The sequence below is a fragment of the Setaria italica genome, chromosome V (genome assembly GCF_000263155.2).
Source record: "Setaria italica strain Yugu1 chromosome V, Setaria_italica_v2.0, whole genome shotgun sequence".
Classification (NCBI taxonomy): domain Eukaryota; kingdom Viridiplantae; phylum Streptophyta; class Magnoliopsida; order Poales; family Poaceae; genus Setaria; species Setaria italica.
The window spans coordinates 34,188,640-34,213,489 of NC_028454.1; the positions used below are offsets into that span (position 1 = coordinate 34,188,640).

Here is a 24,850-nt window from a genome sequence, read left to right on the forward strand (position 1 = left end):
TGCTCCCGTCTCCCCCTTCCTCTATCTCTCTCAGCACTTCTATCTCTCTCCTCTATCTCTCTCAGCACCTCCTCTCCCCCTTCCTCTCCTGTGCTGCAGGCACCTCCGCTGCCTCCCCTCCCCTCCCCCCTCTGCTTGCCCCTCACCGGCAGTGAGGAGCAGCGGCGGGGCAAGGTGAGGTGGCGGTGGGCGACAGCGGGCGGGGCGAGGTGAGGCGGTGGCGAGCGATGGCGGGTGGGCGGCAAGGAGGCCGGCGGCGGGGCGGGCTAGCAGGGGAATTTTATTTATTTTTTATTTTTTTAATACCCTTAACCGGTACTAAAGACCCTCTTTTAGTACCGAACAAGCAATACCGATCGCGAAACCGATACTAAAGGGGGTTCCCAACCGGTACTGATGGCTTTCCCCAGTAGTGTACGCTGGTCAAAGGAAAAAAAAACCTAGAGCCAGACTGTTAGATGAATTGATATTCTATGTAACCGTGCTACATTAGGATTGTAATGTGGTGCGTGCTAGCTTTGTTCTAGAAGCTGGTCTCCGTGTATGATACAACAAGAACTCAAGATAGGATCTGTACATCTAGAGATAGGTCTAGTTTAAATCATGTTCGTGTTGATTAAGTTGTAACACAACTCCATGTAAATCTTGGCAGCCTTGGTGCATATATAACATGGACCCGTGGGATGCGAATTTGCTAACCACGTTTACTAAATTACCTTATACTTTTTACACAGACCACTAACTTATCCTAACAGATTTTACCAATGGTCAACAGTTTCTAATGTCTTTATATAATAATAACTATAATAACTGTGGGGGGTCGTTGGGAATATAAAAGGCACTAAAAACGGTTGGCCACTCACGAAAAAGTGTCAGGAAAGAATTCATACCTTGTACTCCATCCCGTTCCAAAGTGTAAGTTGTTTTAGTTTTGTTTGTTTTAGTGAAATTTGTCTAACTTTGACCAAATTTGTAGAAAATATATTAATACATACAATATAAAAAATGCAAGTTTGGTGCTATAGATATTTTAACATTGTTCTATAGATTTGGTCAAAATATTACTTAGGATAATTCTAAAACAAGGAGTAGTGGACATGTATCACGCATGCCATCTCTAACAATAGGTGTGCAAGATTATAATAAGCTTATTACTGCATTTTTTGTTCAAAAATACTTGATGTTTTGGATTATATATGTTCAAACTTAAAAAACTTTTACTATTAATAACATTTAAAATGTTTTTTGTTTGTGAACTACAAAACATGCTTAAATGCACATATGTAGATTTGTCTTGAACAATACTTTAATATCATAATTCTTTTGGTTTCCTAAATATATTTTAAAGGAAAATAGTGACCAAAGACAGATACCAGACCACATCACTTCTTATTATTTCTGGCACAGGTTCAATCTTAGGGCCTTTTGTACAATTGAAGCACTAGAGCACAATGAATGAGCAAGGACTTAAGATGTGTGCGTGCCAATGAATGGGTGTGTAGCTAGTATTAATAACTATATCTCACCTAAAATTATGTAATTGAAGAATGTGGCTCAACTATCATTATAAACAAGGCATGCAGTTTGATCTAATTTTATTATTTCTTATGCATATTGTTTTTCTTTTTCAAGCGGGAGGCCCCTGATATATTCCGCAAGGAGAAGGACGAAATTTCTAACTACATGATAGAGATCGCTTCTTCCTCTGCAAAAGCTTGGGTTAGTCTCTAATTTTTATTTTTATCACCAACCATACTGAAAATTTCTCATAATAGTTGAAACAAAATATGAGTTTGAAATCTGATTGTCCTAGCATATTTGAATTGAATATCTTATAGTATATCTTTGTTGTTTCCTACAATAGTTATGCCTTCCCCTATGCTCTCTTTTTAACATTAGCACATGGACTGATCAGTAGTTTCAGTTATTCTTTTTAATCTTTATTGGTGAATGTAGAATGTGGAGAACAAGGTAATGGTCCTAATTGTTCGCGCAGAAGCACAAAAGGCTCTAGACTTGGCTTCCAAGGTCATGGTATGTGGTGGTAACTACGTTCTTTGTTTCCTCTATTTAATTATAGGATATGGCTTCCATGGTCATGGTATGTGGTAGTAACTATGTTCTTTGTCTCCTCTATTTAATTATAGGATGAGGTGTACTAATGGCATCACCTAGGTCCCAAATTATTAATTTGCACATCCCCTAGACTTACTAAGTGGTTCACTCGAGGTCTAAACCCTCTCGTCAGATCCTCTTACTTGACATCTACATAGTATCCATGTTACCCACTTTTTAAACTCATCAATCATAATCACTATTCCAATAAGAGCCAGATATCATTTCATCTTTTCCCCCACTCCATCTCTTTCTCTCATGGTGAGAACTCCAAGTCATTCATGGAGGGCAAAACGATTAGATGGCATAGATAAAGGCATATGCAAGTGATGCCATGCTGGCGAGCATGTGCAAATTACTGATACTTGGACCCTGAGTAGTCAAATTAACAAACTCATGGACCCAAATACGCAAATTAAAAGTTTAGGGACCTAGATCACACCCCTGTACAAGTTTGAGTATCACCGATGCACTTTAAACTTGTATATATGTTGTGTGCATACATTATTTACTTGTCTACAATTTATCAAAAACTTACCATGCTAAATGCAAGATCTTACAGATATTGCAAGCTTAGACGTTGGTACAACGGAATTTTCTCAACATACATCAAACCAGGTAACTTTCATTGTCATGTTCGTGGCATTTTTTAAAAGTTTAGGAGAACTCAATAATCTGATTCTGGTCTAAATATAGATGGTTAGGAATTATGCATCTACCATCCGTGATGTTGCTGAGGATGCATACAAAAAAGGAATCAAGATTGACAATATTCCCTCATTTATTGATGCTTTAAGAGGCTTAGGAGTAGTTTGTAGTATCTTGGTTCAAGATACAGCTGCTATGCTCAAAGATGGTCCTCTAAAAAGTAGTATTAGTAATGATATGGAGACACAATCCCGTGAGTTTGACAAGAAGTTAAACAACTTGAAAGAAGAATTCATGGTGGCTACAGAAAACAAACACGTGGTATGTCTACTTGCTTTGTCAAAATCGTGTTTTAAGTTTGCTATTATAACGATAATGATCCACTTCCCTTGTGCATATTCTACCAAAATGTCTTCAACTATACACTGTACATCTGTTCAACAGATGATGATGGACATACTCTTTGATGGAACGAAACATGCACAATCGTATATTTTCCAGCTGATCAAGCACCGCAGGGGAGCGATTTGTGATCTTCTCCATGGTTTGTTGGTTTTTTTAAAAAAAAGTACTATATTTGAATTGTATTTGAAGTCTTGCATATGCAATTTGGCCATTTGTTGTTATAATAATTTAATATTCTTGTTTTTCTGTAGAAAAAGCATACTCATTCTGGGCATCTGGTGGCAATTTTGTGAAACGTAAAGATAAGAGGTTCATCGTAGTATCTGCACTTCTCCTGTCTACTCGCTTGGTTCATCTAGATGTCAAATAAGTTACAGTTTGCTTGGAAGCCAGCTTCACGCATTCAACAGCATACTGTTCTATCATTTGGGAATAGTTAAGAAGTGTTGCTTACCGCCCTGTTTTCCTTTTGTGATCAATTTTGTGTTTCCACATTTACATGTGTATAAATAGAAGGTTTAATTGGCTTCAGTCATGCCGTCATAATGACAAAATGTTTCGAAGTAGCGCTAGCCAAACCGAGACATGGATCGAAAGTACACATTTTGTTAAACGAGAACAAGCGCTAGCTTTGCACGTTTGTTATCCTAAAAAGATAACACAAGAGGCTACGGCTGGTTTTTACCGTGGAGGTGCTCCTGGTCCTGGGAAAGCGATGGGGCGGGGCAGAGTGAAGAATGAGCCGTGCAGGTGATGATGTCGGGCGGCAGGAGATCTTGATGGCGGCTTACGGGGTAAGGTGGTGTGAGCACGGCCGTGCTACCAGGGATTACACACGCACCACGCCATCTCTCTCTTATCGGACACATGTGATCTCTCTCTTATCGGACAGTAACCAAATGTAAGAGTTGAGGTAAATTGCTCAGTTGTAAATAAATCTGTAAAGTAATATATACTCACCTTAAATGATTAAGCTACAACTTGTCATCAAAGACGTAAATCTGGGACACGGAAAAATCGCGTCTCCGACGTCTCTAAACCCGCGGTGTACATAGTTGAAATTTGAATTATAAGAAGTGAGAAGTGAGAAAATTTTTATTTAGATTATAATCAAGCATGGCTGAGAGAAGCGGAAACAAACAGGCTGATTGACTGTGATCCCGCCGAGTATATAATCAAATTAGCAGGAGGAGGAAATGTACGGCCACTGCTAGAAAACCGGCTGCCATTGCCGTTTCCAAAGTATATGTATATATATATGGTCCTTGCACTGTTACAAGCATGCCTACAATAAGCTAATTAGAAGGACTAAACAAACTTAAAGGAATTGACGGAAGGGCACCACCAGGCGTGGAGCCTGCGGCTTAATTTGACTCAACACGGGGAAACTTACCAGCAAATGGTTACTGTAGCACCACATTGTCAAATTATGGACTAATTAGGCTTAACAGATTCATCTCGCGAATTAGACTTCATCTATGCAATTAGTTTTGTAATTAGACTATATTTAATACTTCTAATTAGTATCCAAACATTCAATGTGATAGGTGCTCAAGTTTAGTAAGGGGTATCACCCCCTTAATTGCATATAGACTCACTGTCTAGATTAGTACTACGTGCTAAGAAGTAGTACATTGGTAATCACTAATCAATGTGTAATGTAATGCAAAAAAAAAGAAAGAGAATAGCTATGCTAAGTCGACGTTGCGGCGGTAGTGGACGGCTGCTTGTACTTGTACCACTTTGCAATCAAGAGGTAGACGAGGAAGTTGATGACGCTGAGCAGCGAGAGCAGCCAGAAGAAGTAGTCGAGGTGGCCCCGGTTGAGGTTGTCGGGGATCCACCCGAGGCCGCCGTTCCTGGTGGTGACGGCGGTGACGACGGACACGAGCAGCGCGCTGAGGTAGCTGCCGAGCGCCGACGAGGTGAGCGAGAGCGCGGTGCCCATGCTCCTCATGGCGTCGGGCGCCTGGTCGTAGAAGAACTCGATCTGGCCGATGAAGGTGAACACCTCGAAGGCGCCGATGATGAAGTACTGCGGCACCTGCCATAAGATGGAGATGGGCAGGTAGGCCGTCGAGTCGAGCATGCCGTGCGACGCCGCCACGTGGAGCCTGAGCACCTCCAGGGCCCCCGCGGCGACCATGGCCAGCACGGAGACGGCGAGGCCGATGCCCATGCGCTGGAGCTGGGTGAAGCCGCGCGGGTGGCCCGTCCAGCGCCGCGCGGCGGGGACGATGAGGCGGTCGTACACGGGCGCCCAGGCGATGACGCTCAGGGTGTCGAAGATGGAGAGCGACGCCGAGGGGATCTTGAAGCTGGAGCCCACGCTCGGGTCCAGCGTGTTGCCCTGCAGCACGAACATTGTGCTCATCTGGCTGTACACCGCCGACACCACGATGCCCGTCGCCCACACCGGCAGCAGCCGCACCACGCTCTTGAGCTCCTCCACCTGCGTCACCGTGCACAGCTGCCACGGGTTGGACTTCTCATTGTTCATCGTGTCATCCTCCTCCGTTAACACCGCGGCCCTGTCGAGCCACCGGAACTGCTCCGTGTGCTCCAGCTTCCTGCTGCCCTGGATGGCGGACGCCGACGCCGGCGCCTCGTGGAGCAGGGACGGGTCAGCGGGCACCGGCGACTTCCTCTTCCTCCAGGCGGCCACCACCACCTGCAGCATCCGGGTGAGCGGGCTGCCCCCCGGCCTCTGGTGCCTGTACAGCCTGCTCCCCAGCAGGAAGCTGGCGACGGCCGCGGCCATGGCGACGGCGGGGATGCCGAAGCCCCAGCCCCATCCCACGTTCATCTGGATCCAGACGAGCACCGACGACGCGACCAGAGCGCCGATGTTGATGGACGTGTAGAACCAGTTGAAGAAGGAGCTCTTGCTCTGGCTCTCGCGCGGATCCGCGTCGTCGAACTGGTCGGCACCGAAGGAGGAGACGCAGGGCTTGATGCCGCCGGTGCCCACGGCGATGAGGTAGAGCGCAGCGAAGAATGCAGCGCTCTGCCCGGCGGTCGGGGCCGCGCCGGCGGCGTCGGGCGGCCTAAGGCCCGGGACGGCCGCGCTCATGGTGAGCAGCGTGAGGCCGACGATGTAGAGCCCCATGAAGGCGGCGATGGTGCGGTACCTGCCGAGGTAGGCGTCGGCGAGGAAGGCGCCGAGGAGGGGCATCATGTAGCAGGTGCCCGACCAGTTGCTGACGTTGTTGGCGGCGGCGGCGTTCCCCTGGTGGAGGCGGTCGATCATGTAGTTGACGAGGTTGGAGCTCATGCCGTAGTAGGCGAGGCGCTCGCAGCACTCGTTGCCGAGGATGAAGGGGCACGCCCGCCACGTCCCCGTCTTGCTCCGCACCGCCGGCTTGCCGGAGTGGTCCGTCGTCCCGTCGAGCGTCGTCTCCGCGGCGGCGGCGAGCTCGAGGCCGCCGCCATCTCCTCCACCGGCCATGGACGACCGAGATTATTCCGGACCGCCGCGTGGAGCTAACAGACTAACTGATTCCTTGCAGATCGATGCAATGCGGATCGATGCAGCAAGATCCGTCCGGCGTCCAGATACATACTGCTGGCATCTCGATCGACGATCGTCCCAATGTTTGCGATTCCGACTCGGTCGAGACAACTAGGTTCCGTATCGGAGCGGGATTCATGCAACCGGCCGGATCCCGTACCGTTTTTTTTCCTTTTCTTTTGCTATATCACGTTCCCTGCTAATACCAGTGATGAAATAACCAATGCAAGCTGCTTCTAGGTGAGATCACGCATGTAGCATTGATGCAGGACTGGAAATGTATCAGCAATGATTTTTACCGAAGCATAACAATTTCACATAGCTATGCACCGAATCCTTTCTTTTGTCAAACAATAAGGCTCATCATACCTCACACGCGCTGGTTGCAAATTGGAAATTTGGAATAGAATCTGGAAGCCTGGCCCAGTAGTTTATTAGTTCGTCACTGTTGGCCCAGCACGCTAGGCTCTGGCCCAACAGACCGTGGCCTGGCCCAACAATGCTTCTCTGTTCGCGTCTCCAGCACCCTCCCACTCCCAAGTCCCACCGAGCGGTCGCCTTCCTGTCTGTCCGCATTCAATTTCTTCAAGCTCCGAAAGAAACCAGCCATCTCCTACGCTAATCATGGCCGTCTCCCTGCACTGCATCAATCAGCCCGGCGAAGAGAGCGTCACCGAGGGTCCCAGGCCCGCCGCCGCCGGACGCCGTTCTATACTTCTTCCATCACCGTGTCCCTTCTGCCTTAGCCACCAGCCGTTCGGAAACTAAATCAACGGCTCAGATTGCTTGGGCCCGTTTGCCAGGTGAATGGTTGGTTAGTGCTCGGCCGGTTATGCGGCCCAGCCCAGGCCCAAACCCAAAGAGATCACCGGCGAAGAGAGCGCCGCGGCAGCGGCGGGGTGGCGGCGGCGCGGCCATGAGGATGAGCTCGCTACCCCGAAGGTATGCCCTCTGGAACTGCACGCGCTCTTCAGATCACGCGCATCTGGCAGCGGGTTTAGCATTCGTTGCCCGCATCACCCCTGTAGCTGTTCGTACTCATTTGATCTTTGGGATCAATCTGGAACGACGGTAGTGGAATTATGGTTTCGGTGAGGCTTACTGGTTTGGTGTGAATCAGAGATTCAAGCTAGTGCAATTTTGTTTCTTATCCACACATGCTTCGTTACAACGATGAAGTTTAGGATTTTTTTTAAGTAAATAGGGAATGCATGGTGTTCAGAAACTCAGTTTTGTGGTCTATTCACAGAGGCCTGTTTGGAACTTCGGATAAACCCATTCCCTCCTGATCTGTGTGGATTGGAGTGAAAATAAGGTAATTCCCGCCTCAGTCCCTGCCAATGCTTATGGATTGGAGAGGATTACTATGTTTTCAAACAAGGCACGAATGAGTACACGAAATTAGGTTGCTCTCTTTATGCCTAATAAGATCAAACCATGCTTCTTCCACACAGCATGGTGAGCAAAAATGCTTGAGCTCAAATCTGCATGCCAACTTCTAAAATAACAAACCTTTGGACTCTATGACCAAATCATACTTGTACAAATGATATAAAGATACATCACTCTATTCAGATTTTGAGCGGAGCTCTACTAGTGCAGCGTAGGCTCCACCTTTGATGCGCATCAGGGCTTCATGCCTTCCCTTCTCTACAATCTTGCCCTCCTTGAGGACTGCAATCATGTCAGCCCCTTTGATCGTGGAGAGGCGGTGTGCCACCACAATGGTGGTGCGGCTTACCATGACTCGATCCAATGCGTCTTGAACAATGCGCTCGGATTCGGCATCCAGGGCACTGGTTGCTTCATCAAGTAGTAGTATCTTAGGGTCCTTTATTATGGCCCTTGCAATAGCTACACGTTGTTTCTGCCCACCAGATAACTGAATTCCTTTCTCTCCCACCATGGTGTCATATCCTTGTGGCAAGCCTGATATGAACTCATGTGCATTGGCTGCCTTAGCCACAGCCATAACCTCTTCCTCTGTTACCTCACCGTGCTTACCGTATGTTATGTTGGCACGGATTGTGTCATTGAAAAGCACTGGCTCCTGGCCTACCAGTCCCATTTGATCCCTTAGCCAGCTAACTTTTAGGCTCTTAATTTCAACACCATCTAGTAAGATTCCACCAGAATCAGGATCATAGAAACGCTCCAGTAAAGCAATTATTGTGGACTTGCCACTTCCGCTCTCTCCAACAAGTGCTACTGTCTGTAGAAAAGGAAGGAAAAAGGTTGCATCATACTGTTCCAGTGTTTGGAAAAATATTAGACTTGAAATAAAGAAGTAGACGGCTCCATATATAATGCCACTGAACTGTATACATTGCATCCAGTTATTTGGGGCAACCTTACTGCAAGAATATGAACAGAAGGCGTTACATATAGCAAGTGGAATTGTACCTTTCCGGAAGGAATGTGCAAGGTGAAGCCACTGAATATCTGGACATCAGGGCGTGACGGGTACTTAAAACTGATATTGTTGAAATCAATGTTGCCAGTGACATTCTCCAGCACCATCCCATCATCACTACTTGAGTCAATTTTCGACTTCCTATCCAGAACACTGAAGATGGAAATAGCTGAATCCCTTGCCTTTGTTGCATCAGAAGCCAGTGCACTACCCTGAGAAACCCCAACAGTTGCCAACAGCAAGGCGAAGAAAACCTGGAAAACATCCAATCAGTTTGTGAATGATTTATAAAGTTAATATCTGTGCACTGAATGGTAGATAAGATTAGTAGGTATCTTACCTTAAAAACATCTGGAAAAGTAGTTTTTCCCTGACGTATAAACTGCGCACCAACATAGAAGCAAAGACCATATGCGAGATACATAATTAAGAAAGAGAAGCCATAGCCAAGCCCTCCAACTATTCCACTACGAATTCCCTGTTTCCTTAGAGCTCCACATTTCTCGTCGTATGTTGCGACCACTCTTTTCTCAGCACAGAAAGATGCTACAGTTCTGATACTACCAACAGCATCAGTTGCAACTTGACTTGCATTTTCATACATCTCCTGCATTATCGGATCACTTTGTCATGATAAAAATCTTAGGGATAATTCGAAGAGTTCACACACAATCAAACAGGAAATGATTCTTTATAGTTTTCACAATCACCTTAGCATCTTCGCTAAACCCCTTCAAGTACTTTACTTGAGCATAGCCTTGTGCGCCTACCAAAGGAATCACACATGTGATGACCAGGGCAAGCCTCCAGTCTGCAGCAAAAGCTATGACAAATCCAGTTGTTAATGCAGCTATGGACTGCACTATAAGGGCCAAATTATCTCCTACTAAGCGCCGAACATTTAATGCGTCAACCGAGAGCCTTGTACCAAGTGCCCCACTGCAAGTGATAAAGAGTGTTCTTAGTATTGAGGTAAACCTAAATATGTTTGGAAAACATAAAAATAAGTAAAAAGTCAAATGAATATCATACCTGGAATTCGAGGCTTGATCAAACCAAGCAACTTCCTGGTGCACAATGCTTTGAAATGACAAAGACCGGATACGCTCTATAAGCTTGCCACCAGCAATCGCGAATAAAGAATATTCTGCTGGGATTGAAATTAGACACGCAACCCCCATAACAACAGATATCAGTGCCCAAAAGCTACTATCCTTTTTTACCTTATCTGGTGTCTGATAGAATGATTTTATAGCACCAGACATTATTATACCAAACAATGGGAGAATGACTCCATGTACTGATGCTGCTATAGAGCCTAACAGAAGAACTGGCACTTCTGGCATGTTTAGCTTAAAGAGACGTCCGATCGGTGCTTTCTTAAGCACCACAGCATCGGAGAGCTCTTCTGTTTTCTTTCCATCTGTGATCCTATCTTCATATAATTCAACCGACAATCCTAAGGTGTTCTTGAAGGAATATCTGTTGCTATTGCCAAAAGAATCTTTATTCATTGACCGTCTAAGTGACAGACTGGTGCTTTTTGATCCGGAATCAGGCACCCCAGAGTCTGCTAGTTTACGCCTTTCATCAGTATGAGTCTCTTGTAGCCTAATAAGCTGGGAGTAGGCCCCATTGGGATCCTTCACCAGTGCATCATGAGGGCCTGTATATAAAATATATGTTTGTGCGACAAATGGATTAACACAGTTTGACAAGGGAAATATTCCACAAAGTAAAAATAAGTATGTAAGATAATCTAACCTTGTTCGACTATTTTCCCTTGACGAACAACTGTTATGCAGTCAACATTCCTTACAGTGCTTAAACGATGAGCAACAACAAGTGTGGTCCTTTCCACCATTATCCTATTCAGTGCCTCCTGAACTATCCGCTCAGATTCCACATCCAATGCACTTGTTGCTTCATCAAGCAAAAGTATTTTTGGATCTTTAAGGATGGCTCTTGCAATTGCAATTCTTTGCTTCTGTCCTCCAGAAAGCTGTGCACCACGTTGCCCAACCAATGTATCATAGCCCTGGTATAAAAGGGAACATTGTTAATTGCTTACTAAAATAATCTTAAAGTGTCAAGCAGATATTGCAAATATTCATTTTTTCCTTTCCATACATTTGGTAACTTGTCGATGAAGTTTGCTGCATTTGCAAGCTCAGCTGCTCTCTTGATCTCTTCAAATTTTGCATCTTCTTTACCGTAAATAATGTTATCTTTAATGGAGGTCATGAAGAGCACTGGTTCTTGGCTGACCAGACCGATCTTCTCTCTTATCCAGTTAAGCCTAATATTCTTGATGTTAATGCCGTCTATCAAAACTTCACCAGCTTGTGGATCATAGAATCGTTCAACTAAGCTGATAACAGTTGACTTGCCACTTCCACTCTCTCCAACTATGGCCATTGTTGTCCCACTGGCTACTTGTAATGATAATCCATCTAATATCAATTGATCAGGTCTTGAAGGGTAGCAAAAGTGAACATCTTTTAGCTCAACATTTCCATTCATATCTTCTAGGACCACGCCGCTGGTATCACCTGAATCTATCTCTGGTTTCCTTTCAATGGTTTCAAACAATCTGTATGCTGCAGATTGACCCTCCGCGATGGCAGAAAAAGACGGTGTTGCATTACCTAAAGAACTGTTGCAAAGAATTGTGGCATGTTCAGGACGTTATTGTACTAGATGCAATGATCAAATTATGTTTATTTATTTCTGGATATGAGGTAATCATTGCATAACTACTGTTCATGTCCTGCATGTATGCACACTTTGTCGAGGAAACATAAGAGATATCACGAAGGTAGGATCATGTGAATACAATTAGGTACAGATCTACAGGGCTTAAACTGTACAGTTTCATATTTCTAATGTTAGGGTTCTGGAAACTCACGTAGCACCGATTAACACAGCAATCAACACTGTAATAATCTTCCCTCCAGTATAGCCTTTGTCAACAATTAGCTGTCCGCCATACCAGAAAGCTAGGCCATAGCTGCAGAACATAATGCATAAGACAGATCCCATGCCAAAACCATTGGTAAGGCCTTCCAGAATATCAGTCCTGTACGCCTTCTTGATAAATTTTTTGTACATTGCAACAGCTTTGTTCTCTCCATTGAAGGAAACTACCTGCATATTGAAACAAAGGCATCTTACTTACTGTCCTGTATTTGCAAAGTAATCAATGTACTGTGAAATAATTGGCATGATTTGAAGTTACCGTTCGTATAGCTCCAATGGTCTGTTCAACAGTATCCCCAGCATCCCCATAAGATGTCAGTTTCTTGCTAGAAACCTTGGTTAGAAACTGTGCAGAAACTGCACCGGCAATAGCAACTAGCGGTAGTGACGATAGCATGACAAGAGTGAGGAGCCAGCCTCTTGTGAATGCTATTATAAAACCACCAAAAAAGCTAGATGCGAGTTGTAGAACCTTTCCTGCCTGTAAATGATAAGTTAGTAGATGAATAGCTCAGCACCAGCAGCACAAGGTAATACTCGATGCAGAATATGAAAAAAGTACAGTTAGCTAACACAAAAAAACTAATGTCCATCCATTTTGCTGAAAATGTAAAGCAAATATAATGTCTGCATTATTTCACATTTTTTTGCAGGTCTGTGCACGCTTGTGTTTGTGGTATGCGATAGGAAAAATAAATGTAATACCTTCTCGCCAAGAGCATCCTGAACCACGAGGGTATCACTGGACATCCTGGAAACTGCTTGGCCTGTTGTCAACTCTGTATCGAAGAATGCAATATCTTGTCTCAGGACTGCATTAAGGTATAAAGAACGGATGCGGGCTGACTGCCTTTCTCCGGCCATCGTCCAGCAAGACACCTCTGGGACAAGTGAAAAGTGAGCCTTGTATTAGCATTTGAACCGTACCGTACGAGTAGAACTAAATTCTCTAACAAAGAAATGGCTATGTGAATGATTCGTAGCTACTTCCTTTGAGAATACTAAATGGTTATATGTATTGGGTGGTTTTGGTTTGGTTTGTACAGTACTAACAATTTTTCCCTGTATAACTTCTTCACATCCATAATTTCAGTGACAGAGCTATCATTGATTCTGAAAACAGAGTAAAATTGCACTTACGAAGGAAGGAGACAACTGAAGCTCCGATGCCCAAATATATGAACTTCAGAACAACCTGGAGGAAGAAGGACCACGGTTAGAACCGGCGTCTCATGAAGCCACCAGCTACAGCTACCGGAGGACGAAAAGCTGACGCGAGGCCGCCGGTAGCGCCCAAAGGTGCACTCACCTTGTTGACGCTGCGGACGATGCTCTGCGTGGTGCTCTCGCCGAAGGAGTTGATGACGTCGCCGAAGAGGACGGTCACGAGGGGATCGGCCATGCCGTTAGCCACGGCCCCCACCGCCCCCACCACCATCAGCAGCACGTCCAGGCGGTCGGCGTACCGGAACATGCCGAGTAGCGACACCTTCTTGGCCGCATCGGGCTTCTTCTCCTCGCCGCCTCTGCAAAATCCATTCTGATCGTCGCCGCGGGCAGCGGCGCCGCTAGCCGTCGCGTCCATGGTGGCGCACGCCAAGCTCAGCTTTGCTGTGTCGTGCCGGGAACTGAAAATCTCTGTGCCTGTGTGGAGTATGAAGGTCTAGTGGAGGCACAATATATACACACGGATTGTGTTTAATGCGGGCGTTAGACTTGTCCCGGCGGTATTAGATCGAGCTTGGAAGCGACCCGGAAAGATCACTGGATCACGGGTAGATAGCTACGTACGGAGAGAATGCGTAGACCGGCCGCCTTGTGTGGTTATTACGCGAAGCATCAGTATCAGTTCCATAAAACGGGTGCAAAGCCAGAATGGTGCTTCTTTCTTCCGATGTCGTTTACAGCGTGACATGGATCAACTGACTAGTGGTACTCTAACGGTCCAAGCAGTGCTCTTTCCTACTGTATGAAGTATGAAGTGTATGACACAATAGTTCTTTTGGTTAGGTACAGTCAATTTAGACAACGACACGGTCCGTAGATACGTTATTTGCAGAGAAGTTTGTTCGCTGGGAACACATTAGCTGCAGTCATGTGATCATCCAACCTTCTGGACGCCCTCTCCTTCCTCGCAGATCACGGTTGGACCGGCCATCACAAATCCGAAATATTTTTTACACGAATCTAAAAGGACAAGAGTGTATGGATAAACACATAGCCAACGGAGCACGCCGGGACGGACAGCTAGGGGACAGAGCACGTCCACGACAGCGGTTTTTCACCGAGGCTTCGGCTCCAAGAAGCTGTACGGATTGGTCGAGTGATAGCACTCGCCAACCTTTGACTAGACACGCACGCATTTCTTTGACTGCTAGCCTGCAGAGGAGAAATTCGAGAACGGGGGTGCCGGACTGGTCGAGCCTTTCTTTTGACTTGTCTCCGGCGCGGCTGGAGACGGATCTCGGATGGACAGGAGCAGCCGGCGTTCCTTGCATGCCAAGCACCCATGACTTCCTGCACGAGCCTAGCTGTAGTTGGAAAGATTTAACATTCAGCATTTTTCACTGTCCAGTTCAACATTTGGATAAACAAAATTTAACATTTGGACAAACAACATTCGACATTTCAATTTTTCCTCATCTTCTTCCTCAAGCACGGGGCCAAGCAGACGGCAGCGTACGGCTAGCGCGCCCGAGGAGTGGCGGCGCGATCAGGGGGGTGGCGGCGGGCCACGCGGCCGCGTCGGCCGTGCTCACAGGGGCCGGTGACGGCGTGCTGGATTGGCGGGGAGCCGGCGGCAGCGTGCAGGCTGGCGGGGAGCCGGCGGCACCACGCGGGTGTCGGGCCGCCGGTGAGCTCAGGGGCGGCAGTGGCAGGGCAGGGGACGATGGCCTACTCTGTAGGCAATTAGGGTTGAGGACAAGTGGAGATGCATCCAACGGATGATATTGCGTGCACGAATTTAAAGAGGAAGGTTTCCTGTGTTGTCGCAGCATCCCAGCTTGCTCGGCATGGTCCAATAAAGATTAGGGGTTAGCAGCATGGGCCATCATTTTTTTTATTTTTTATTTTTGTTTTGCATGCACGAATTTGAAGAGGAAGGTTTTCCATGTTGTCACGGCGCCCTGGCCTGCTCAGGGTGCTTTTGGTTGGACTTTCCAACCTACTTTTGCTTTTGCAAAAGCCAAAAGCCAACCAAAGGGCCTAAAAGCTTTACGTGCTTTTGCCAAAAACTACTTTTGCTTTGGTACAAAATCAAAAGCACCTTAACCCCTGCTTTCAAGTGCTTTTGGGGTAAAAAATTACCCACCTGCCACTGATTATGAAGGTAACGATTCGTTTTTTGCCCCGATCTATTTCTCCCGACGCGTCCGTCCGCTCCTCCCCGTCGCCGCACCTCACCGCCCGTCGCCACCGGATGTCGTCCGCCAGCCCGCCATCCGCCGCCCCCGGTCACCGGTCCGCTTCCCGCCGACCCGGCGCCCCCGGCCACCCGCCACACCCCTGCCCCTAGACGGCCGCCGCCCGACGACCCTGACAGCCGCCGCTCGACGCCCTTCGCCCCAGGTCGCCGGCTGCTGGCCGCCGTTCGCCATCCGCCGGCCCGCCGTCCGACACCCTCGGTCGCCGGCCCGCCTCCCGGCGCCCCCGTTCGCCGGCCCGGCGCCCCCGGCCGCCCGCCACACCCCGCCCCCCGGACGGCCGCCGCCCGACGACCCCGGCCGCCGCACCCCATCGCCCCCAGTTGCCGGCCGCCGGCCCGCCGTCCGCCGCTCCCTGCTCATCCATGTTGAAGGATGGTATCCTTGTATAGAACTTTTGATGGATATAATTCTATTTATGTGAACCAATCACTTTAATGGTTGAAAAGTATATAAAATTTATTTTGTTACGAGCAATTTGCATATAAACACACTCACAGACCTTCAGGGGTATTACAGGTATTTTCTTACACAGCCTACAGTTTCACAGCTCCTCTAACCAAACGGTCTTCTGCTTTTCCCACAGCTGCTTTCTCATAGCTGCTTTTCCACAGCCCACAGCTCACAGCAGCTTTTCCAAAAGCCACAGCCCAACCAAACACACCCTCAGCATGGCCCAATAAAGATTAGGGGGTAGCAGCATGGGCCATCATTTTTTTTATTTTTATATTTTTTTACGATTTTGCAAAAATAAATAGTCCAATGAAAAATTTGCAGAAATAGACTTATGCTGCGGTACAAAACGGCGGTAAAAGAGCATCACCAGTTGAAATGGTGGTAAGGGGACCTATCGCCGGGTGAAACGGCGGTAGGTCCCCGCATACAGCTTACTGCCCCCTCCCCCATCCGGCGGGCCGCCCACGGGATGTAGTGGCGCGGGGGTCGAGGCTCTTCCACCGCGTGATTTGGCAGAACTGGCAGGCCGCCGTTTGAATTGGCGGAAGCGGGCCACTTCCGCCAAATGAGCCGGCGGGAGCTTCCCCCATATAAAGGAGACGCGCGGCCACCCCGGGCTCTCACCGAGTTCATTTTCACGCGCCATGCCAGAGCAAGAGCTGAGCGAGCAAGACTGAGAGAAAGCCAGACTGAGAGAAGAGGAAATGAGGGAGGGAGAGGAAAAGGAAGGGAGGAAGGGGAAGGGGAGATTGAGAGTCCGTTCGTTGCTTCCTTAGAGGTATTTTTTCTAATCCCCTAGTTTAGTTAGTTTAGTTAGTGTAGTGGATAGATATAGTTAGTTTAGTTAGTTCAGTTAGTGTAGTTAGTTTAGTTAGTGTACTTAGCAGATCTAGTTAGTTTAGTTAGTGTAGTTTAGTTATTTTTTCTAATCCGTTCACCGTGTAGTTAGCTTAGTTAGATTAGTGGATTTAGCTTAGGTATTTAGTTGACAGTAAAATTAGTTTGTTGATTTATGTAGATTAACTTTAGATAATACTAGGGTTATATTATGTATAGGTATTTAAGATGTAGTTGTTTCAGGGGTAGTTGGAATTATTAGATTTAGTTAGAACTTTTGTTCTTGTCGCGTATATTGACCCGCTGTTTATGGTTATATTGACATAGTAAAATGAAATGAATTAGTTCGTAAGGTTGAACTTTATATTGAAATGTAGGTGTCATTCGAGTTAACTGATTTAATTTATTAAGAGTAACTTGCACTGTTTGTGCCGTGTGTATTGGTAGGCATATCGGAAAGTTTATATTTCCAAGTGTTCTATGGTCCGGGGGAGGTTAGATATGGTCCAGAAGGGGTAGATTTGAGTGAATTTCAGTCTTTCTGCAAGTATTTACCAAGAGCAAGAGAGAGGACTTAGGGAGGCATATGTAGGTGGTTTTGTAAGGATTTCAGTCTTGATAGAGATCAAGTGGATGTGTCTGTTAGGGCTGTAGTGAGGAGACGGCCTGACATAATCTTTTGGGAGCTGATCCTGCTTGAAGGAACCCAGAACTACTGGGCTTATGTACATGGTTGCATGAAGCAGGATTTACCGCTTGTATTGTATGTTCAAGTATTCACGAAGGTTGGATCTAGCAGTCAATTGGAAGAAGATGTGGGAGATGCTGAAGTTGAAGTCGAGGAAGGTGTAGAGAGTATTGATGAGCAAAATGAAGGAATTTAGGGGGTAGAAGAGGGAGATGCAGAGGATGATGTTGCAACCCGTGAATCAAATGGGGAGGCTGATGAGGGGGAAGACATACCTGAGTTAGTTGAGCAGGTGAAGAGGGAAAGAGAAGAGGCCAATAGTGCCATGGATGATAACTCGTCGGATAAGGTAGATGCTTACACTATCCTACGGAATTGGTCAACTTATGACCATTCCGCCCTACAGGTCAATGTAGGGAAAAATATTCCTTGGGAGTACAGGGAGAATGAGGTTTGCATGGGTGCTATGTACCCCAGTGGGGATGAGGTGATTGCAGTTGTGAAGTGATAGTCCACTTTATCTTTGCAGCATCAGTTTAGGGTGGTGAAGAGCAACCCGACAGTGTATGGTGTGTGCTGTGTGAGAAGAAATTGCCCGTTTAGGGTGCATGCATACAAGGGGAAGTGGAAGGATTACTGGGAGGTGACTAGAGTGGTTGAGCACCAATGCTTACTGGATGAATTGGAAGGAACACATCGCAACCTCACTGTTGATTTTGTTACTCAATACATGTATCCTCAGATAGTGGAGAATCCCAGCTTCGAGTCCAAGTCGATTGTTTGTGCCATAGAGGAGAAGTTCAAGTACAAGATTAGCTACAACAAAGTCTACTGAGCTAAGCAGAAGGCGCTGGAGATGAAGTGGGGTACGTACGAAGCATCGTATGACAACCTCCCTCTCTTGTTGCACGCCATATGCCAGAGGAACTCAGGAAACTATTATGACCTGAAAGCCTATCCATGTGCTCAGTTTCCAGGCAAACAGGTCCTGCAGCGGTCATTCCTTGCCTTGGGTCCTTGCATTGAGGCTTTTTCAGCGATGTCGCCCAGTCATTTGCATTGATGGTACATTTCTGACTAGAAGGTATAAAGGCACAATCTTGATAGCTATTGGGTCCGACGGTAACAATCAGGTGTTGCCGCTAGCGATCGCCTTTGTGGAGAAGGAGTCTGGAGATAGCTGGTATTGGTTCCTGGAGAGGGTGAAGCAGATGATTGTAAAGGACATAGAGGGTGTTTGTCTAATTCCTGATCGGCACAAAGGCATTCTACAAGCAATTGAAGACCTACAGAATGGAAGTGTGCATCGTTTTAGGGTGCCGATGTGGCCAGACTTGAAGAGTAGGTGGTGCATGAGGCATATGGGTGCAAACTTCCATAATTAATTCAAGAACAAGTCCCTTATGAAAATGTTCAAGCGGCTATATAGCCAGAATCAGGAGAGAAAATTCAACCTGCTGTGGAAAAACTTCATGAGCTTACAAAGAAACGGTCCAAAGATTTAGGCAAGAGGCCGCTAAACAGCGAGGCTGACCACCCTGTGTCTCTGGAGGATGTCGGACTCGATGGTCCGAATGTGAGGCGAAGACGTAGAAGGTCCATGAAGAGCTTCTCACAGTGGATTGAGCATGAGTTGAAGGAAAAGTGGGCATTACTCTATGACGAGGGAGGTGCTCGGTGGGAAATAATGACTACAAACCTAGCTGAGGTTTACAACTGGATCCTGCACAGTGTTCGGGGACTGCCCCTTTTTGGTATCGTGGAATTCTTCCTATACCGCACCATGAAGTACTTCAAGGAAACGTACCATGTCGCTGATAACTCAATGCGCGACAATCACAAAATTTATGGGTACAAGATGACAGAGTACATGGAGGAGGTGATTAAGAAGGCTCATAACTATCGTGTCAATGAAGTGGGAGCCGTGGAATGACGATTCGAGGCTATTTGCAGGGACAAAGGTCGATTGGGGGGAGGCGCGAGAAGCACACACAAGAGTGCATTATCAGCAATGAAGGGTGTGTTTACTCTTGCTAGAAGCCAAGGTTGCTGCACAGGCCTTGCACCCATGTCATTGCTACATGCATCAAGGCAGGGGGACTTCAGCCTCGTCGGTTCATGCCACGTTACTTCCTGAAGGAAACTATATGGCACACTTGGAGGAACGAGATTTATGGATATCGTTTACTAGGAAACTTCGTAAATCGTAAACAATCCTGGTAATGCCGCACGCTACATTCCTGACCCTGATCCAGAAATGTTCCAAGGGGTTGAGTGACGCAACAAAAGACGCATCTGGAACAACATGGATCAATCTGAAGCCGGTCTTGATGTCCGCCTCTGCTACAAGTGCCATGAAGTCGGTCACACGTACAGGAACTGCCCTGCAACGACATATGGAGTTGGGAGTAGCCAATCTAGACCGTCAAGCGGTGATGCAAATGCTGCAGTGCATGGTCGGGGTCGTCGTGCACATAGCAACAATGACAGACTTCTGTGATTCATGTCTTGTATGTTTGTGAACTCGTTGTCTTTTATGTTTGTGAAGTCGTTGTGTTGTATATTTGTGAACTCGTAACTTAGGCGAACCTTGTCATATGTAATGTCATCCGTGACGTTTGTTGTATGTCGAGAGACTCCTGTATTTCTTAGATTGTGGAATGTAACCTAAGTTGTAGTACTAAGATAATGTAATATTTGCATATTGTGTACTATTTCATTTATGCTGCCTTTGCAATTTCTCATGTCTATTGCATTTTATTTCATTTACGTTTTGCCTCTGTTATTATTTTCGGCGCGTACTTATATTTTTCGTATTGTAGGTATGGCGCAGTAGGTTCCAGAGGGGGATCAGACCCCTGAGTTGCTCAACCCTACCTTGGATGACCTTCACAGGTCGTTTATGTCAGCCATAGGTCGTTCATGTTAGCCATACGTGGTGTGAGGCTAGGCACGCTTCGGGCACGTGTTCCGCTTTCGACGATGCCGATCGACGCCCGTTGGATTCCGAGGTATATCGTACTTAGTTAAATAAATGGAAAGTTCTAACATTGCATTGTTTGAACTAATAAATGGTATGCATGCTACAGTTACGCGCTGCGGGCCTCCTCCCTCTAACGAGGTTGGTTGAGGGAGATGTCGACACGTGGGGGGTGGAGAAGTCGACATGGTTCCACTTCAAAATGTCACTGGTAGCAGCTCTTCTGGACCGTTTGCGGCCCGAGACGCACACTTTCCACCTCACAGTGGGTGAGATGGCCCCAACACTCGAGGACGTCTCCCTCCTACTTGGGCTTCCTTGTACCGGGCGGGCTGTTGTTGCGGTGGACGTGCCAGTTAGCTGGCGTGAGGAGCTATTGGCACGTACCGGACCTTTAGCACGACACACGGGCTCCCGAAGAAGTGGCTCATGCAGTTCAGTGTGAGTACTTAGTTACCTGACTTTCCATATCATTTTCTCTAACTTTTGTCAATTTGTCAACTAACTTTGATTGTTGTGCAGGGCGAGTATATGAGAGACGACACCGATGATGCCATAGTTGCGCGACACTTGGAGGCGTACCTACTGTGGCTCTTCGGGTGGATCATGCTCTGCACGTCACAGGGGAACTTGGTGCCTAAACACCTGCTTCCTTACGCGAGGGCCATTGCGGAGGCCCCGCTCGACGAGGTTCCGCAGTACAGTTGGAGTTCAACTGGACCTACAGGGGTCTTTGCACAGGCTGCTGCAAGGTAGACTCGATAGAGCCCATCTTCATTGGCTACCCGTTGCTGCTACAGCTGTGGTCGTACGAGCGCTTCCCAATATGTCATTGACATGGCCCCGTACCCGGTGCTGCCTTTCGACCACAACGACATCGACAGACCCACGATGGGGTCGTTGTGGTGTTTGAGGAAGGTACGGTACTACACCTACAATTGCTCAATTCATATAATGCATGCTTTCATGTTTTGATTTGTGAACATTTTTGTGAATTTTTTTCTTGCAGGGATCGTGGGTTAGGGTCCAGACGAAGAAGTCGTAACCTGACTTCGTCGATTAGTTTGACGCTCTTGTTGACACTGACGTGAGATGGAGACCGTACACCATAGCCGAGGTGCACGCTCGTACCCCGCATGGCCTTTCTTCGTTGTGCCATCGGGACATGGAGTACTGGATGATGACGAGGCCATTGATCTACAACATCCACATCGAGGACTACGCGGTGAACCGTGTAATGAGGCAGTTCGGTCGGTACCAGCACCCCCGAGTCCTTGTTACTCATGTCGTCTTGGCCGCCGTTCATAGGTACACTCCACCGTTCCATTCTGATTGTAATAAAGATTTTTCGCTCTAACCCGCTGCACGATGGTTATGTTAGGTTGACCCGTCAGGGTGGTGGTGGGCCTAGGACCCTGTGGGGTCCGAGGATGGTTTCGTGGATGGAGATGTGGGCGGACGCTTTGGAGGAGGTGGTGGACGAGAACTGTCAGCACGACGATGACGCTTTGGCAGCGTACCTGCGGTGGTTCTTGCCGAGGATCAGGGTGCAGGTCATGTACGTTCCGAGGCAGCCACCGGCGCAGATCGCGCCTGTGACGCAGACGTACCCGCGTTCGAGGGACATCAACTTCGACGTCGTGGTAAGCTTCTGCATCATTTGTTACTCAAACTGCATCATGTGGTGTGCTTAACTTCAACTCTGTCCTTGCCAAAAGTACGAAACGGTGGAAAGCCACCTACCGCCGTACGAAACAGCTAAAGCAGGCTATCGCAGTTTCGTATGGCAAAAAAACACATGTGCACTACTCTGGCCCTCCTACCGTCAATCCAACTGGCGGAAGCGGACCTACCGCCATTTTATATGGCGGTATAGATCTATTTAATTTGCATTCAACTATTTATTTCTACAAAATCGTAAAACAAAACATATATATATATATATATATATATATATATATATATATATAAAATCATCATTGTGACAAGAAGCTGTCGGGAATGCATGGCCCGGCCCAACAGATGGTGGCCTATCATGACCTAAAGGCCTAAAAGAGGGCAAGCAAAAACAATCACTCCCTGTTCGCTCCGACTCCGAGTGGCGGGTAAAGCGTGCGCATGAGCGAGGCGATGGCCGTCATCCCGTGACACGACACGATGAGATGCGACGCGACGCGACGGCAGGAACGCGGCTGAATCCACCACCGAGATCGCCGCGGAATCCCTTCCATTTCCCGAAACGCAACAGACCGGCGCGCGCAAGGCACCAACCACCCCCACCGACCCTTTCCCTCCCGGGGGTGGTGGCGGAGCCCCGCGCGCAAAACCGAGCGCGCCCCTCGACTCGAGAGGAACAGCACGAAAGCGACCTGACCTCGATCGGGCGAGCGCATCAGCTGCCTCTGCCTCTGCCTGGGTAGACGAGCGATCGAGCGAGCAGCTCAGCAGCCGGTACGGGTCGGACATGACGCGGAAGCAGCCAGCGGCGCGGCGGCGGGGCGGGGGCGGGGGCGGGGGCGGGGGCGCCGTCGCGGGCGAGGGGACGACGAGGGCGGCGCTGAAGCGGGGGGCGTGGACGCCGGAGGAGGACGAGCTGCTGGCGCGGGCCGTGGCCCGGGAGGGGGAAGGGCGGTGGCGCACGCTGCCGCGGCGCGCGGGCCTGCTGCGCTGCGGCAAGAGCTGCCGCCTCCGCTGGATGAACTACCTCAGGCCGGACATCAAGCGCGGGCCCATCGCCGCCGACGAGGAGGACCTCATCGTCCGCCTCCACCGCCTGCTCGGCAACCGGTGCGTCGTCGTCCACACCGTGCCGCTCTAGTGTTGGTGGTGTAGCAATCAAGCAGCCGCGCGCCGCCGCCCGTAATAATGCTTGCTTACTTCCATTGTGCGCGCAGGTGGTCGCTGATCGCCGGGCGGCTGCCTGGGCGCACGGACAACGAGATCAAGAACTACTGGAACTCCCACCTCAGCAAGAAGCTCATCGCGCGGGGGATCGACCCGCGGACGCACACGCCGCTGGCCGCCGCCGCTGCTCCTGCTCCTGACAAGACGCCGCCGCCTCCACCGGCAGTCAAGCCCAAGCCTCCGGTGGCGCCGCCGCCGCCGCCACCGCCAGAGCAGCCGGGTTCTTCGTCCGGCGCGGGCGGCGTTGGAGACGACGACGACGGAGGCCGCGACTTCCCCGCCATGACGGGCCTCGGCGCCGATGTCTTCGAAGGACTGGATGATCCGTTCTGCGCCCTGGACGCCGCGGGTCGTGGCGGCTTCGGCATGGGCTGCGCCATGGTCGACGACGGCACCTTCTCCTCGTTCCTGGACTCGCTGGTCAGCGAGAATCAATTGGCCTATTACTTCGGCGATCACAAGAACGCTGAGGGTGGTGACAACGATGATCAGGCTGGAGCTTAGCTGATCCACCGTTCCCAGGACACAGTAACTTCATCTGCATTAGGCCAATCATGGATGAGCACCTATAGAAGTACTGCATGCTTTTTTCTTTGTGGTGGTGGTGGTGGTGTTCGTATGTGTGATACGGTGATGAAATCATGGGAAAACTATAGGAGATAACAAGAAGATGTATGGGTTACTGCATTGGTACTGCAAGGTCTGGTTTAATGTCTGCACCTACTGCTCATGTGTGCGCATTATGTCAGGCGAGCAGTTCAGCGGTTACAGGTAACAAAACTGCAGGTCCACCCATCTATATATGCACGCACAGCTTATTCGACAATTGATACCTGTTGCAATAAACAGTCGCGACTCGGGTTTTTTTTTTTTGGCTACATCCATGCTGATACTGGACTGTCTGAAATCCCACGCGGCTGTCAACTGGGAGCTGGGAAAGTAGCTGACACTTTATAGGCTCGCTAACATTTTTCTTTTAAAGACGAAGGAACCACTAAACTGGAAATGCACACAACCACTAAACTCACAAACATCTAAATCTGTTGACACCAAGATTTGAACCATTAAAACTACTTACCAATAGATGACGTAAATCTGCCATGGACACCTGCTGTCATGCTGGCGAGGAATGCTTATAAGGACAGTACTCGTGTATCTAAGGAAGAAGAATGAGGAGGAATTTTTCACGTGTGCAGCGCGAGCATATCAGATAGTGCTACAGGACAGCACGATTGGCATCTGAATATCTGAAGCATCAGCATATGAAGCTAGTACCTAGTAGTAGAACTTAACAGAGCAATCTATGAAGCCAATGCGAAAGGATTTAATTTCAACAGGCGAGAAAGAGACGGCGACCTGTGGAGCGAGAGTATCCAGCCTGCAGGCGCGCTGATGCTGCTGCGGCCCTGCATTGCTTCCCCAACCCCAGCCTCCATGGCCAAGGCGAGGCTTCAGCTTCCTGTCCCAAGTCACCGCAGGGCGCCGGAGA

The 24,850-nt window shown here is 48.2% G+C and overlaps 3 protein-coding genes and 1 long non-coding RNA gene across 5 annotated transcripts; 2 read left to right on the forward strand and 2 right to left on the reverse strand.

The window, feature by feature from the left end:
- Window positions 1-4,861: 4,861 nt before the first annotated feature.
- On the reverse strand, window positions 4,862-6,616 carry LOC101769919 (protein NRT1/ PTR FAMILY 8.2). The gene has a single exon (XM_004972053.1). It carries the CDS (start codon window positions 6,614-6,616, stop codon window positions 4,862-4,864), a length of 1,755 nt encoding a protein of 584 aa, XP_004972110.1.
- Window positions 6,617-7,243: 627 nt separating this feature from the next.
- Window positions 7,244-13,141, forward strand: LOC105914512. 2 transcript variants are annotated; one of them, XR_001164206.2, is made up of 3 exons: window positions 7,244-7,621; window positions 7,929-7,994; window positions 12,725-13,141. It is a non-coding gene; the product is annotated as an uncharacterized LOC105914512 (long non-coding RNA). The 2 variants fall into 2 exon arrangements; XR_001164207.2 differs by lacking the exon at window positions 7,929-7,994 and having other exon boundaries at window positions 7,248-7,621.
- Window positions 8,068-14,018, reverse strand: LOC101753131 (ABC transporter B family member 4). Its single transcript, XM_004969589.3, has 12 exons — window positions 13,381-14,018; window positions 13,212-13,266; window positions 12,777-12,952; window positions 12,331-12,552; window positions 12,001-12,239; window positions 11,223-11,748; window positions 10,857-11,130; window positions 10,125-10,758; window positions 9,803-10,031; window positions 9,433-9,699; window positions 9,083-9,346; window positions 8,068-8,891 (listed from the first exon to the last, which is right to left on the reverse strand). The coding sequence occupies exons 1-12, from the start codon at window positions 13,654-13,656 to the stop codon at window positions 8,247-8,249; spliced, it is 3,807 nt and encodes a 1,268-aa protein (XP_004969646.1). The 5' UTR covers window positions 13,657-14,018; the 3' UTR covers window positions 8,068-8,246.
- An 8,903-nt stretch (window positions 14,019-22,921) lies between these two features.
- Window positions 22,922-24,164, forward strand: LOC101770733 (transcription factor MYB4). The gene is made up of 2 exons (XM_022826715.1): window positions 22,922-23,244; window positions 23,352-24,164. Exons 1-2 carry the CDS (start codon window positions 22,922-22,924, stop codon window positions 23,863-23,865), a joined length of 837 nt encoding a protein of 278 aa, XP_022682450.1. The 3' UTR covers window positions 23,866-24,164.
- The last annotated feature ends 686 nt before the right edge of the window (window positions 24,165-24,850 follow it).